Below are 17644 nucleotides of genomic sequence, written 5' to 3'. Positions count from 1 at the left end.
TTTTGTGGGAAATCTACCACTTTTCTTGAAGAACCCAATGGAGTTCATAAGATCTGTAAGTCTTTACTGTTTTCTCTCATTGTGAAGTTCTGCTGCTGTATTCTAAACAAAAATGCATTGAGCTTACTGTAAATGTTCCCTAAACAGTTGTCTCAATATGGAGAAATGACCACTATGTATCTCGGGAGAAAGCCAACGATAATGCTCAATACAATCCAGCTTGCTAAGGAAGTCCTGGTTCAGGATGCTTTTGCTGGAAGACCATGTCTGCCTGTTCTAGATTGGGTATCTAATGGACTCGGTCAGTAACACTTTTTAAGAATAAAGTTTGCAATAGAGGGTTTTCACAGAGATGCAATAGAAGAACCATTTTGTATCCATAAAGAACCTTTCGGTGAATAGATCAGAATCATTTTCATAAATCCAAAACCTTAAACACAATAATAAGGTTTCATAGATGTTAAAGGTTCTGCACGGAACCAACAATGCCAGCATTTAGTTTTTAAAGAGTGTATAGTTAAGCAAAATTAAATCATATCACTATGCTAAAGATGTGTAGGTTTGAAGGTCTGTTTCTCTCTTTTTTAGGTATCGTGATGGTCACATTTAACAACTCCTGGAGGCAGCAGAGACGGTTTGCTCTGCACACGCTCAGAAACTTTGGTCTGGGGAAGAAATCAATAGAAAGTCGCGTGTTAGAGGAAAGCCAATATCTGATTGCTGAATTGCTCAAAGATGAAGGTATGACATGTTCATGTTTTTCTTTTGAGCACATTACATAGTGTGAGCCTCCAAACAAGCCGTCAACTTAGAATTAAAAGGTTCTATCTGACATTTTTGTCAAAATTGAGTTATTACCATATTCTTATTAAATGACAACTTATTTACATCATGGGATGTTTTTTTTTTATAAGTTGTTTACATTTTAAGACTTTTTATTTAAAAAACAAATGTTACACACGTACTGTTTGCTATATGGAATGCAAAAACTTTGAAGCTCAATATCTCAAAATCATTCAGAACACAGATAGAACTTTATAATTTCAAGGTGACGAAGCTCGTCTGTGCTTATAAATGTCAAACAGAAGCCAAGAACCCTCTCTGAATTATTAGTGACAAGAATATGTTGTAGAATATCAAAAGCTTCATGCTTATTTTTGAATATTATCATTTTTACAAGTAGTTTCTTTTAAAATTTATATTTCATGGGAAATTTTCTTTGTAGGAAAATCAGTGAATCCCCATCATGCCCTACAGAATGCCTTTTCCAACGTTATCTGCTCCATCGTGTTTGGAGATCGATTCGACTACGATAACAAACGCTTTGAACATTTTCTGAAAATCCTGGGTAAAAGCATGATACTGACAGGATCAGCAGCAGGACAGGTATGATCAAGTTCCTAATTTATGACTTTGTCTTATACAGTATATAATAATAATAATACATTTTATTTATAATGCGCTTTTCTCAGTCCCAAAGCGCTAACAGAGATACGAGGCAAACAAAGCAGACCAATAAAAACAGTCAAAAAATAAAATGAACACAATAAAATATGAACGATTCGATACAATTGGATGATAAAATTATCAAAATTATCCAATCTAAGTTAAAAGCAACGGTAAAAAGATGAGTCTTAAGAAGTTTCTTAAAACATTCCAGAGAAACAGCATTCCTGATGCTGGTGGGAAGGCCATTCCATAACTTAAGCGCACTATACGAAAAAGCACGACCACCCTTAGTCTTCAGTTTACAGCGTGGCTGATACAGCAAGATTGCAGATGAAGAACGAAGACTGCAGGTGGGAGTGGCCAGAGTTACCAGGTCACAAATGTAGTCAGGTGCTAGTCCATGCACTGCTTTGTATGTTAAAATCAGAGATATATGCAGCTTACATATTCATCCGCATGTAGTGTTGTAACATATTCATTATTAGCCAAGGCCAGCCTGTGTGGTAAATATTTATAGACAATTTAAATATCAACACATCCCTACTAAAACATTATTAGGTGGTGAATAATGTGACCAGCACTCACTTCATTGTCATATATTGCTTATATAACTTCTTTTCTTGATTAATTAAAACACAAAATGAAAGATGATATGAGTATCATAACTGCAGGTTAAAATATTTACAGACACTAACAATAAGCCACAAATGTAGAAAAAAAATCCAAACGTATAATACAACAGGCCTGTTACCTCATAATGCTCTATCTGTCTTAGATTTTCAACTTGGCCCCCATCATCAAGCATTTCCCTGGTCCACACCAGAAGATCAAGCAGAACTCCATTGAGTTATCGGGTTTCTTTCTACATGAAGTTGAAGAACACAAAAAAACTCTGGATCCAGGCAGTCCACGAGACTACATCGATGCCTATCTGCTGGAGATGGAGAAAGTGAGATCATGAAAGATGGCTTCTTCTCATATATATTAATTTAATTGTAGTTACAGTAAACTGACAGCTTTGTTCCATCTGAAACAGCAAAAGTCCAACAAAGACTCCACGTTTCATGAAGATAACCTGATTGGTTCAACAATTGACCTGTTTGTGGCTGGATCTGACAGCACAGCGACCACTATCAGATGGGGACTCCTCTTCTTGATTCAAAACCCAGATGTACAAGGTGCTAAAGTAAAACATGAGCAGTGCACAGCATTCATTTTAATGACTGGATTCTGTATGCTTTTACACTTACCTGAAATCTTACTTAAGGTTTCACCACAGTTTTCTGAACGTTTTATCTTAGAGATGTGATGATAATTTGTTTTAGCTTAGATGCTGATTTAGACCAGCTTCTAAGAAGAATGTTCCTTCTGGGTTAGGAGAACGTCTTCAGAACATTCTCTTTTAGGTTCTATTTAAGTTGTTACAAAAACCCTCCCTATTCCGGAAAGTATAGGTTTTGGTTTCCGAAAAAGAACCTACAGAGAATGTTGTTATTTGGTTCACAATAAAACAAACAAATGGCATACATGTGGATACTTTAGGAGAACATTTGTACCTGCTGGGTCTTAAACTTTTTATCCTTAACATTTGTTCCACAACACAGAGCGATGTCATGAAGAGATTGTTCAGGTTCTGGGTTACGACCGCTTACCCAGCATGGATGACCGTGACAGACTACCATACACACTCGCCACTGTTCACGAGATTCAGCGATGTGCAAACCTTGCACCTTTTGGGTTGATTCATGAAACAATTCAGCCCACAAAACTACATGGATACGACCTTCCTCAGGTAATGAATGGAGCTTGAGTGGATGAAGCTAATTAATGAATTGTAAAAACCGACACCTCCCCTGGCTTTTTATGTTCATATATATTGTACCTTTCAAAACAAATCAATTCTTTTGACTCAACTCTGTTGAACTTTCCTCACACAGGGAACTACAATCATAGTAAACCTCACTGCAATTTTCAGCAGTAAGGAGCACTGGAAGTATCCTGACACATTTAATCCAGAGAATTTCCTGGATGAGAACGGACACTTCAGCAAGCACGAGTCTTTTATTCCATTTTCACTGGGTGAGTCAGCTTGGTCAAATTAATTTTAACAGATTTATAAATTAAATTTTCTTCATTTTCATTTTTTTTAACAGATTTAAGTTACATTTACATGACAATGGTGTAGTCAAAATGGAAAACATTTTTCCTTGAATTTTTACAAATTTTCCACACAAACAACACAACATTTTTAAAACAATTTGCACATTACCACCGGCGCCGATACACATTTTTAAATGTACTCAAAAAGTACATGTTGCCCAACAATTTTACTCAAGTAAATGTAACGAAGTAAATGTAATTAGTTACTACCCACCTCTGCCCCCCCTCCACCGAGCCAAAATTATAATGCATGTGGAAACATCAATCACATATTACTTGCTGCGTTTAAAGTGTCTAAAGTGCATAGCATTAATGACATTGAAATATATATATAGCTTAACTGATTTAGTGTGATGGCTGAGCCTGTTTCTGTTAGGACAACGTGGTTGGATTCCTGACACGACTAATCATAAATGATCTTCCACTCTCAATAAGTGAGAGCCATAGCATACTTCCTTTTGATGTAAGTACATACAGAAAATGCTGCTTCGCAAACCAAGTTCGCAGAGCCCTTATAGTGTGGTTGAGTCGAACATTGAGTATGTTTACATAGACTCCAATACTTTGATAGATTTGAAGACAATACTTTGATTAAGAGTCACCATGTAAACAGCGATTTTTGATCACCTTAATCCGACTAAAGTCATAACTGAACTAAACAGAAGTGGAATTAAGGAGTATGCATATATTAGTGGCGTTATTGAAGTAAACACCACAATCAAACTATTACTGTCATGCTGGACTGTTCGCCATATTTTCAGACAAAATCCACACACGCTGTCAGTAAAGAACCACAGACACGCAGATCGCGAAATGCGGAGGATTTTTTCTTTCCATTCATTGTGCGTTATTAAATTCCATAACACTCTCACCAGCCCGTACTCCTTAATTGCGTCTAACTGTGCGTTCACACCGAAGGCAGCGAGAGTATCAAAGGTCGCTCTGGCCACCCTGGTGACAACGCTGTCTGCCTTCAGCTCCGGTGGCGAGAGCGTCAAAATTCGCCACATTGATCTTGTATTTAAAGAGGCCGTTGCAGCATATCAGTTACATTCCTGCATAAAACATGCTTTCTAGCGTGAAAATGTTGCACACTTCTTATCACATTCATTTAACAATGGAAGATCAAGTTGCATGTGGTGTGGTTTTGCTCCACTTAATTATCCAATATGTCCATGTGTCTGAAATATCCTGAAGCAGCTATACTGCTTTGTACTGTCGCATGAGATTCCCGCTTTTTAAAAGATAAATATATATGACATTAACGCACATAAGTAACTCACCAGTAACTTATTTAATGCATGTTCCTGTAAGCAAACTTTGTAAATAACTGAAAATCCGGCGACTACAATAATCAAACCCTTGGGAACAACTGTGGTCGGAACCAAAGTTCACAGGTCTGTGTTCTCTGAACTCCTCTTAAGCGGTGGACTTCTTCATTCTGATTGCTTGCAGGCGAACCGCATCATAGCTCATTACCTTAAAGTTAACTTGATTTCAACTTTCCTCGACGCTCACACCGGTGAAGACGTGCCGTGCTGCTCCTCGTCCTTCCTTGTGTATAAGGCATCTGTTTTGTGAGAAGATATGATATGTGAATGACCCGTACAGCTTTACTTTGACTTTCCTTGAACAAGAATGACGTCAACTGAAACTTTTTGTCATTCCATTTGTACCGATTGGCAGTGGAAACGCAAGCCTGATAAAGGTGAGCCGTACCATACTGTACCACTCAGTGGAAAAGGGTCATTAGAGTTAGCTACAAAACCTCTGTTTAAATGATTATCAAAAGAGTCAGTGCATACACCTGATCTAATCCAAGACATAGAATGCATAGACATGTATTTGACACGGAATTTGCAGTGTGTACTGTATTTGATCTCCGCAGTTTGTTTTTAAAGGGCACCTATGGTAAAAAATCTACTTTTCAAGCTGTTTGGACAGACTTATGTGCATGTATGGTGTATAGTCTGTCATATTGGGGTGATATAAGCACACCCAGTGCTTTTTTTTCAATTTAACAACATAAACAACGGTGGACTGATTGGAGCGGTTTTCAAACCGACCGCAACTTTACGTAGGAGAGCGGTCCCCCCGCCCACCAATATTGATTGACAGGTGCGTCATCATATCCTCAGTTTGTTGATTCACGCCCGCCATTTTCAGCGTGAGTCAAAGCAATATCACTAAAGGAACACCCTAGCTCTATTTTTAGATGCAAGGCTCATTGGGCTCAACACAAGATCAATATTCTCCACATTATCGCTCTAATCAGAATTATTAGTTGTATCTTTAGGTAGGTTTGCAAACATGTGTACTTCTCATTGAGTCTAACTTATACTTCAGCCGTTTGCATTTCTCGCGATCCCAGAAGCTCCCTGTGATCTTAACTAGCATGCGTTTTAGAGTTCTAAACATCGGTTTCTATCAGGGTACACTCAAGTCGACGGCTGGGTGCCACGGACCGCTGCAGAAACCGATGTTTAGAATTCAAAAATGCGTGGCGTGACGATTCGGGACACTTTGTGTTTCTGCCGCGCTACAGAGAGTGTCTGGTGTGCCGTGTCGCAGCTTCGAGCGGTGCATCCGGTGCCTCAGTCAAAGTTAATTCAGTGTGTGTGGTTATTAGTTTCTGTGTACAAGCTCGGCACTTGAAACTAGCACACAGTTGGCTGTAAAACTGTACAAAGACACAAATGATTGTGTACTCTCTGCTTGGTCTGTGTCAGTGTCGTACATGTACGACTGAATGCGGATCCTCTCACTCCAGCTCGTTCTCTCAGTCTGCCTGTCAGACTCTGTTGCAAACGCAGAGCGGGTGAGCTCATGGCCCCGCCCCCTTGTTATGTTGGCGGGAAGCCGAAACTAATTTACATGTGAAGCAACACACCCCTAAATCAGCGAACTGTGGACACGCCCCCAACATGACACTATTTAACACATTATAATAAAAAAACCTGAATTGTGTTTTGAACTGAACCTAAACTGACACACTCAGAAGAACCATAATATTAATATTAAATCAGAAAAAAGAGGTAAACTATGTGCCCTTTAATATAGGTGAAGTAACCTACACTTTGCTGAAAAGGTTTGAGTGGCATCAACAGCACTATGAACCTAGCCATTGCCATGTATGTTTGTTTGTTCATGCTTGCCTCTAAACTCAATACGTGCTGCAGGTCTACATACCTTACACACACTATGCGTGCGCATGACATCACCATTTTGGGCTGAAAACTTTGTCATGTAAATGGCTTCTCTAGCATAAGCAAAAGTTGCTGGATTGATTTTTTTGTGTTTGTTTATCAGGGGTGAGGGTCTGTCTGGGTGAGACACTGGCAAGGACGGAGCTCTTCTTGTTCATCACGGCTCTCCTACAGAGGATTCGTTTCTCTTTGCCACCTGATGCAAAGCCCATAGACATGGATGGAATCTTGAGTGTATTGCGCTATCCTCACATTTTCAGCTTCAACTGCTGCAGTAGGGACACCAAAGTGTGACCCGAAACACATCACGCCATCACATACAGAGGAAAAACAATAACAGTACAGCTTTTGATACACAGAAGAGAACTTTGGCTCATCTAAATCATGTATAATTCACCTTTCTCAGGTCATTCTGATTATAAGAAAGATCACATGGTCAAGGAAGTGATTTGTTTGTTTTCTCAGGTAACTGTTTTACATATTAAACACCGTACAATAATATATATTCAATCGTGTTTTTATTCCACTTCATTTATTTTCTAACTAATTCAGCCATAACCATAGAAATATATTGTTATTTAACCATTTTATTTGGAGCATTCTGTGGATTGCTTTTGATTTAATATTAATTAGGAATGCACCGACATGGATTTTTTTGGCTGATCTTAAGATCAACTTAAGATTTGGAGGCTGACAGCCGATATACTATAGCCGATAATTATAAATATTTCGAAATGTTATATATTTATACAATGAACAACTGATTTTATTTTAAAAACTTCATAAAAGGGGCGACACAGTGGCGCAGTAGGTAGTGCTGTCGCCTCACAGCAATAAGGTCGCCGGTTCCAGCCTCGGCTGGGACTGTTGGTGTTTCTGTGTGGAGTTTGCATGTTCTACCTGCGTTCGCGTAGGTTTTCTCCGGGTGCTCCGGTTTCCTCCACAATCCAAACACATGCGCTATAGGGAAATTGGGTAGGCTAAATTGTCCGTAGTGTATGAGTGTGTGTGGATGTTTCCCAGAGATGGTTGCGGCTGGAAGGGTGTCCGCTGCGTAAAACATGTGCTGGATAAGTTGGCGGTTCATTCCGCTGTGGCGACCCCAGATTAATAAAGGGACTAAGAAAATGAATGAACTTCATAAAAGTTTGAACTGCTCTTTTGAACTGAATAGACTGTTCAAAGAAAAAAAAAGCTATAATTTCAAAATTGCAAGATGATTATATACATGATTTAATAGCATGCCAAAAATAAATGATTTCCTTTTCTTCGCATAGCAAATTAACATGCAGCTTATATATACAATATACAGTGGTGTAAAGTAACTAATTACAAATACTCAAATGACTGTAATTGAGTGGTTTTTCTCAGGAATTGTAATTTACAAAGTGGTTTTAATAATGTGTACTTTTACTTTCCCTTGAGTACATTTTTAGTGCAGTATCTGTACTTTTACTCCACTACTTTCCTTCAACCTGCAGTCACTACTTTATTTTGTCTTGTCTATGGGGATTAGAGAAATCAGTCCTGTGATTCCTGTCCAATCAAATCACACATAGAAGGTAAATCACATCATAATGAACTACCTCAAGACATGGGCGATTTATTATTGCAGCAAACTGTTTGGAAGCATTAAAAGTGTCCAAGATGATGTTCAAAATCTTTACATGCATAGACCCAGAGACTGTTTAGATGCATGTCACTGATGAGAAGATGACGGATGTTTACTGTATGATGACCGAAATGGCACAGGATGTCAACATGACGCCTGATTGATGTTGAACCCTAACGTCATGGGGACTTTGCATTTTGTTTGGAAATGAAAACTGGGTTGAGGTCAGAACTCAATGCCAGGCCAACGTCAATGTCCAACCTAAAACCAACCAAATATCAACGTCTAATGATGTTACTGCTTGATGTTGTGTGGACGTTATGCATATGACATCTATCAGACGTTGGATTTTGGTTGCCTTACCTGACAAATAAATGTCAGTATTTTGATGTTAATATGACGTTGGTTATGATGTTGGCTTGACGTTGGATTTTGGTCACTTTCTAACTACCTAAAATCAACCAAATATCAACGTCATCTGATGTCGTTATTGGACATCAAAATAACGTTGTCCTTAGATGCTGGTTTGATGTTTAATTTTGGTCACCTGACATCACAACCTAAATCTAACCTAACATTAACATCATAAGATGTTGTGTGCCTGCTGGCCAATAACCAAATGCACTACAGAATGTTACGTTTACACTGTACACACAGAGATGTATAGTAACGAAATAGAACTACTTCACTACTGTACTTAAGTACTAAAAGGCAGTATCTGTACTTTTCTGGAGTATTGTCTTTTCTCCTACTTCCACTTTTACTTAAGTACATATTTTCGATGAGTTTAATACTTTTACTCCGATAGATTTTTTATGAGCTGCATCATTACTCGTTACTAGAGGTGTCAAAATGGTCGATATCGGTTCAGTAATAGATCATAACGGGTTATTACGTACTGACGTCATTTATCTCCTATGTGTGGTGTCGCAATACTATGGCGAAGGACGGAGGCGCGAGGGCGAGTGAAGGCGGCACAGCACACGAGCCGCTATTTCACTACTACAGAGAAATGTTGTGAGACTCCATCTCTGCCTCTCTCACTTTGGACATTTGACCCGCTGGCCTGTTTGTGAGGTAACTTTTCATCTCCTCTTGGCTGTTAAAGCGATACTTGTGGATCCAGACCTGGGCGTGTATGAGGTGCAAGTTTTCTCCACTGTGTCTATTATAGATTACTTGTGATAACCGCGTATTATACATACATAGACTGTAACCGCGGCTGTTCTTCCTGCCATCAGTGAACAACGCTTTCATTTCTATAGCCGATAGCAGCCCTTTCTGTTGAGAAGGTGAAGACAATAACCAATCAAAGGGGTGTAAGACCTCGCCTGTCAGCGTTTAAAAAGCAGGCGGGAGAATATTTACATTAGTTTATTTGCTATAAATGCTCATGCTGTCTTCAGTGCATGAGTTTTGTTTGATACATTCAGAAAGAGTGTTTTCTTTGAGCGGGTCAAATTAAGGGTACAGTTCATATATATTACTGCTGTATTAAAGGACACAATTTTATTACAAGTAACCATTTAACTGTCACACCTAGAAAAAAACCAATAGAATTTTTTTATTTATTGCATTTCTTAACTCCTAATGTCGCTAGTTAACACAATCAATACATTTTCCCCCAACACATCCCATAATTTTTTAAATATCAGCCTCTACCAAATGGTTGAGATGTTGGTTTATGGTAAAAGTACCAGAATGAATAAATATACTATAAAAATATGAAAAATATGAAGTTTAAGACCAATTTAATTAAAACATAATCAAAATGAAACATTTTTGAATACTAAATCATAGCCATAAGCCATAAAATATTTCAGATTTTCATTTAACACAGTAATATACACGTTTTCTTTTTTTTTACAATAAAATCAAAATATAATGTGGAATAAAACAGGCCTATAACCCTGAATCAGAAAACTTTAGGACAGTATGGAAAACACAAAAAAAATTAAGTACTGATTCCTAAATTTACTTTAACTTGTATTTCATAGTAAACAATACAACAAACATTATTAAATGTGTTACTCATTTTTATTATTATTTTATTATTTAGTTATATTATTATTTATAATATTTATTATTTTTTCATAATGAATACGTATTTCAATATTGGTTCTTCCAACACATTAAAAAAAAAAAAGCTGGATCAGTAAAGCATTTACCACTTTGTAATGTTGCCATTCCTTTTTACAACTATTAAAAGACATTTAGGGATGATCCTTTTCTTATTTAGTGCAGAGCACACAACGTCTGTTTGTCCCCCAAAAAATACCTGAAATACTGATTCATCTGACCACAGTACAGGTTTCCACTGTGTGATGGTCCAGATGCCTCCAAGCCCAGAGAAGTCATCGGCGCTTCTGGACACTGTTAACATAGGGCTTCCTTTTGGCACAGTGCAGTTTTACCTGCCATTTGTGGCTGTTACTACATATTGAGGTCCATGACCAGGGCTTTTCAAAGTAGTCCTGATCCCATGTGGTGATATCACTGATAGATGAATGAGGATTCTTGATGCAGTGCCGCCTGAGGGATCAGAGATCACAATTGTTCAGCTTAGGCTTGCACCCTTTTCTTTTACGCACTGAAATTCTACAGATTCCTTGAATCTTTTAATGATATGCCCTGTTGAAGGTGAAATATCCAAATGTCTTCCTATCTTTCTTTGAGGAACATTGTTTTTAAACATTTCAATAATGTTCTTACATATTTGTTGGCAAACTGGCGATCCATGGCCAATATTTGCTCCTAAAGGACTAAACTTTTCTTGCATGCTGTTGTACCAAGTCATAATTACAATCATTTCTTTGACATCACCTGTTCTAAATCCTATCAATATTTTTTTTTTAATTACCTGATTGCTAGCCCTAAATTGCTCCTGTCCCAACTTTTTTTAAATGTGTTGCAAGAACCAAATTTGGAATACGTGTTTACAAAAAAAATCCACAGAAACACATTAAATAATGTGTTGTTGTATTGTCTATAACAGGGGTCACCAAACTTGTTCTTGGAGGTCCGGTGTCCTGCAGATTTTAGCTCCAACCCTAATCAAACACACCTGAACAAGCTGACCAAGGTCTTACTAGGTATACTTGAAACACCCAGGCAGGTGTGTTGAGGTAAGTTGGAGCTAAACCCTGCAGGGCACTGGACCTCCAGGAACGAGATTGGTGACCCCTGGTCTATAATGAAACACGTCGATGAAAAAAGTCAAAGTAAATTTAGAAATCACTACTTTCTTTTTTGTGTTTCCCATACGGTCATAACTTTTTCTGATTTTTCTTTATCTCTCTTAGATTTTCAACTTGGCACCCTTCATCAAGCATTTCCCTGGTCCACACCAGAAGATTAAGCAGAACGCCAATGAGTTATTTGGTTTCATTCGGGATGAAGTTAAAGAACACAAAAAAAACTCTGGATCCAGGCAGTCCACGAGACTTCATTGATGCCTATCTGCTGGAGATAGAGAAAGTGAGATCATAAAGAAGTCTTTACATATGTAATAATCTAGATGTAATTTTATAAACTGACAGTTTTGTTTCATCTGAAACAGCACAAGTCCAACAAAGACTCCACGTTTCATGAAGATAACCTGATTGGTTCAGCAATCGACCTGTTTTTTGCTGGAACTGACACCACAGAAACCACTATCAGATGGGGACTCCTCTTCTTGATTCAAAACCCAGATGTACAAGGTACTAAAGCAAAATATCAGCTGCAGATAAGGTTCATTTTAATGACTGGATTCTGTCTACCTTTTCCACTTGGCTAAAACCGTACTATAGGTTTCAGCACAGTTTTCTGAACCATTTATCTTGGTGATGTGGTGATAATACAATTTATCTTATATGCTGATTTGGACCAGTGTCTAAATAAAATGTTCCCTCAATGTTACGAGAACGTATTCAGAACGTATTAGAATTTTTTTGGGTTCTATTTAAGTTGTTACAGAAACCCTCCCCTGTAACTTTCTGGAAAGTTTAGTTTTTGGTTACCAAAAAATAAACCTACTGAGAATGTTATTTGTTTCACAAAAGATTAACCAAATGGTATCCACTTGGGGAGCTTCAGGAGAACATTTGTATTTTCTGGGTCCTAAACGTTTTTCCCTTAACCATTTGTCACACGACACAGAGAGATGTCATGAGGAAATTGTTCAGGTTCTGGGTTACGACCGTTTGCCCAGCATGGATGACCGTGACAGACTACCCTACACACACGCCACTGTTCACGAGATTCAGCGATGTGCAAAAACTGTACCTTTAGGTGTGATTCATGAAACGATTCAGCCCACAAAACTACGTGGATTCGACATTCCTCAGGTAATAAATGGAGCTTGAGTGAGTGGATGAAGCTAATGGATTGTAAAAATGGAAATTTGCCCTGGCTTTTCATATTCAAGTTGTTTTATCAAAGCAAATCAGTTCTTTTATTGAATCAGTTGATTCAAAATTTCCATCTGAATGATTCGAACAGAGTATGATAAAGATTAAGCATTAGGCATTTGACACATTTTGAATGTATAAAGATTTTATACAGTTACTGTGGCACTAAATTGGTCTCCATAATAATTATCACAAAAGATATGATTAGCACATGCATATACAGCTCATACATTTCAGGCTGGGAGAATGTCCAGGTTACATTTCATTACAACATTAAAAAGGAACTACCATACAACTTCTTTCATGCATTTTTAAAAACTCTGCTACACTTTTTTTTCTATACAGGAAACTATGATCCTGATAAACTTGGCTGCAATTTTCAGCAATAAGGAGCACTGGAAGCATCCTGACACATTTAACCCAGAGAATTTCCTGGATGAGAACGGACACTTCAGCAAGCCGGAGTGTTTCATTCCCTTTTCACTGGGTGAGTCGGGTGTTTGTCAAATTAATAAACCTATTTTAAGTTAGGTTTATACACAGGTGTATAAAACATACCCAAAACATACTATGTACGCGCATGATGTCTCCGTTTTTCAAATATGTCCGTATTGTGTTTACATGGAAGCAGAAATGGCATCATTTTCAAAAACTTGCACTTAGAGACACCTTTGCTATTATACATTTTCAGTCCCTAAAACACCAATTCAATTCAATTCACCTTTATTTGTATAGCGCTTATACAATGTAGATTGTGTCAAAGCAGCTTCACATAAAAGGTCACAGTAAATAGGAACAGTGTAGTTCAGTTTGTAGTGTTTAAGTTCAGTTCAGTTGAGCTCAGTTCAGTGTGGTTTAATAATCACTACTGAGAGTCCAAATACTGAAGAGCAAATCCAACGATGCGCAGCTCTACAGATCCCGAAACATGCAAGCCAGTGGCGACAGCGGAGAGGGAAAAAAAAACTTCACTAAAGGTGGAAGTGAAGAAAAAAAACCTTGAGAGAAACCAGGCTCAGTTGGGCACGACCATTTTAATTTCTCCGCTGGCCAAACGTCTTGTGCAGAGCTGTAATCTCGGTGGCGGAGGCTGGAAGCTGGCCTCAGCGAAGACTCGTCTGTTTCTGGAGCGTCACAGGAATCAGTCTCATGTTCTCCACTCCTCCATGACCACCACAGTAGCTGCTTAGGATTCGGCCAGGTCCAGGATATAAAAACCTTGGGATCATCTCGTCGTTGGTCTTGGATCGAATCAGTGGCTCTGTATAGTCTGAGGGCCTCGGGAGGAGTATCCCCAGATGGAAATGGAGAATAAAGAAAATAATTAGCGTAGCTGATGTTCACAGTGTATATCAACAAGATGCAGAACCTGTGTGGAAGCCCCCAAGTGGTGCACTAAGTGTATGCTTTACTGAACAGATAGGTCTTTAATCTAGTTTTGAATTGGGAGAGTGTGTCTGAGCCTCGGACGTTATCAGGAAGGCTATTCCAGAGTTTAGGAGCTATAAATGAGAAGGCTCGACCTCCTTTACTCGACTTTGCTATTCTAGGTACTACCAGAAGCCCTGAGTTTTGAGACCTTAAAGAGCGAGTTGGATTGTAGCGAGACAGAAGATTGGTTAGATAAACAGGAGCTAGATTATATAAAGCTTTGTAGGTAAGAAGCAATATTTTAAATTCAATACGAATTTTAACAGGCAGCCAGTGTAAGGAGGATAAAATTGGGGTGATGTGATCAAATTTTCTAGACCTGGTAAGAACTCTGGCAGCTGCATTTTGTACTAATTGAAGTTTGTTAATAGAGGATGCTGGGCAGCCAGCAAACAGTGCATTACAGTAGTCCAGCCTAGAAGTCATAAAAGCATGGACTAGCTTTTCTGCATCTGAGATGGATAGCATACTTCGTAACTTAGCGATATTTCTCAGTTGAAAGAAAGCAGTTTTTGTGACATGGGATATATGATTTTTAAAAGTTAAATTATTGTCTAATATGATACCCAGATCTTTTATAGTAGAGCTAACGCTAACTTTGTATCCCTCTAATTGTAGGTCGAGTTGTGAGATCTGCTGTGTACAGGATTTAGGCCCAATAAGTAATAATTCTGTTTTGTCTGAGTTTAAGAGAAGATAATTGTTGGTCATCCAGTCTTTAACATCTTTAATACACTCAGTTAGCTTGGACAGATTAGACGTCTCGTCAGGTTTAGTTGAAATATATAATTGAGTATCATCTGCATAGCAGTGAAAGCTGATCCCATGTCTTCTAATAATGTCTCCCAGGGGTAGCATGTATATTGTAAACAGCAAAGGGCCTAAAACTGATCCTTGAGGCACCCCGTATTTTACTGGGCTGATTTGTGAAGGCTGTCCATTAATATTCACAAACTGGTAACGGTCAGATAAGTATGACTTAAACCATTGTAGGGCATGTCCCTGGACACCTGTAGACTTTAAGCGATTAATAAGGATACCATGGTCAATGGTGTCAAATGCCGCACTAAGATCGAGTAGAACTAATAGCGAGATGCACCCTTGGTCAGCAGCTAAGAGTAAATCGTTGGTTATTTTCACTAATGCAGTTTCTGTACTGTGATGAGCTCTGAAACCTGACTGAAACACTTCAAAAACATTGTTCATCTGCAGAAAGGAGCATAATTGAGCAGAAACAACTTTTTCTAGTATTTTAGATATAAATGGAAGGTTTGAAATAGGCCTATAATTAGCTAAGTTGCTGGGGTCCAGTTGTGGTCTCTTAATAATAGGTTTAATAACAGCTAACTTGTAAGGATTTGGAACGTGGCCTAAAGATAAAGAAGAGTTGATAATGTTAAGAAGAGGTTCTCCTATAACAGGTAGCAATTCTTTCAGTAACTTTGTTGGAATTGGGTCCAATATACACGTAGCTGATTTAGAGCTATTTATAATTTTGTCTAGCTCTTCCTGTTTTATGATTTTAAAGCACTGTAGGTTATTTAGATTCAGAGACGTGTTTACTGGATCTGAAGTATAAGGCGGTGCAGAAAGTTTAATATCTCCTATTTTCTGTCTAAAGCCTTCTATTTTATCACTGAAAAAATTCATGAAGTCATCACTACTAATTTGCGGTGGAACGTTTTGTTCCAAAGATGACCGATTATTTGTTAATTTAGCAATGGTGTTAAATAAGAATCTAGGATTGTTTTGATTATTTTCTATCAGTTTGCGGAGGTGCTCAGCCCTGGCAGATTTTAAAGCCCTCCTATAGCTGGACATACTGTCTTTGTATGCAATTCTAAATACTTCTAAATTAGTTTTTTTCCATTTACGTTCCAGGGCACGGGTTGCTGTTTTGAGAGCGCGGGTATGACTATTATACCACGGTGTAGTTTTATTCTCTCTAGCCTTTTTTAGTTTGAAGGGTGCCACAGTATTTAAAGTGCTAGTAAAGATGGCATCCATACTGCTGGTTACTACATCAAGGTCATTTGCGTTTGCGGGTGCATTTCGAAGTAGAGAAAGATCAGGTAAGTTATTTATAAATTCATCTTTAGTGGATGGAACAATAGTTCTACTAGGGCGATATATCGGAGCGGATCTGCTAATTTCAGGTAAACACAGCTTATATAGTAAGAGGTAGTGGTCTGTAATATCATCACTTTGTGGTATAATGTCTACATCAATGACCTCAATTCCATAAGACAGAATTAGATCTAGTGTATGCTTTAGGCGATGGGTTGGACCAATAACATTTTGCTTTATTCCTAGTGAGACCAGCAAGTCCATAAACACGAGCCCTAATGTGTCGTTAGCGTCATCTATGTGGATGTTAAAGTCTCCTACAATTAGTATTTTATCAGTTTTAACTAGTAAGTCAGAGATAAAATCAGAAAACTCTTTTAGAAAATTGACATAGGGTCCTGGCGGTCTATATATGGTGATTAGAGCGAGAGATAACATAGGTTTTTGCATAGTGTTTGGAAGGACAACATTAAGCGCTAGTACTTCAAAGGAGCTAAATGTAAGTCCGTTTCTCTGATTAACATTAAGAATATCACTAAAGATTGACGCGACTCCACCACCACGACCAGTTTGACGAGCCTCATGTTTATATAAGAATCCTGGAGGAGTTGCCTCATTTAAACTAATATAGTCATTTTGTTTCAGCCAGGTTTCAGTGAGACAGAGTGCATTAAGATTGTTATCTGTTATTATTTCATTTATGATAAGTGCTTTAGGTGCTAGTGACCTGATGTTTAGGAGACCAAGCTTCATGAAATTTGTATTATCACTTTTTGGTGTTTTTTCTGGTTTAATTCTTAATAGATTATTTCTGGAGCACACAGCACGTTTGTTTCTTGATCTAATAATACGAGGAACAGACACAGTCTCTATGTGGTTAGCTAGGTATGCATTACTGATATTTATGTGGGAGGAATAGGAGTCTGTGTGGCTAAATTGCGAATTTTGTGAATTTTTACTTACTAGTCAGATAGAGCGAAGTGTTCTGGAGATGTTGTCCGACAGGAGTTCAGCTCCAGCTCGACTGGGGTGCAGCCCGTCAGCGCGGAAAAGCCTAGGACGCTCCCAGAAAAGATTCCAGTTATTGGCAAAGAGCAATTTCTGTTCTTCACACCATGTTAATAGCCATTCATTCAGAGCAAAAAGTCTACTGAACCTTTCATTTCCTCGGCGGTAGGTAGGAAGCGGTCCAGAAACGATGATCTGCGTGGCGGGCGAGGTGCGTCGAACCGTCTCGATCAGGCTCCTGAAGTCCTTCTTCAGGATCTCCGTCTGCCGGAGCCCGGTGTCGTTCGTCCCCACGTGGAGGACGACGGCACCGAGGCTCT

At 38.4% G+C, this 17644-nt stretch overlaps 1 protein-coding gene across 1 annotated transcript in view; it reads left to right on the top strand.

Moving 5' to 3' along the window:
• The window catches only part of LOC130217466 (cytochrome P450 2B12-like), a 29227-nt gene that overhangs the window by 10428 nt on the left and 1155 nt on the right, over window positions 1–17644 (top strand). The window contains 9 exon segments of the mRNA XM_056449578.1: window positions 1–55; window positions 148–301; window positions 589–741; window positions 1226–1386; window positions 11730–11837; window positions 11839–11904; window positions 11987–12128; window positions 12568–12755; window positions 13164–13305. The exon segment at window positions 1–55 is cut by the window's left edge and continues 119 nt beyond it. Coding sequence (XP_056305553.1) covers window positions 1–55; window positions 148–301; window positions 589–741; window positions 1226–1386; window positions 11730–11837; window positions 11839–11904; window positions 11987–12128; window positions 12568–12755; window positions 13164–13305 — 1169 coding nt within the window.

Source organism: Danio aesculapii, chromosome 23 (genome assembly GCF_903798145.1).
Source record: "Danio aesculapii chromosome 23, fDanAes4.1, whole genome shotgun sequence".
Classification (NCBI taxonomy): domain Eukaryota; kingdom Metazoa; phylum Chordata; class Actinopteri; order Cypriniformes; family Danionidae; genus Danio; species Danio aesculapii.
Note: the sequence above shows the minus strand (reverse complement) of the source record. Positions and strands in the feature narration are given on the sequence as shown.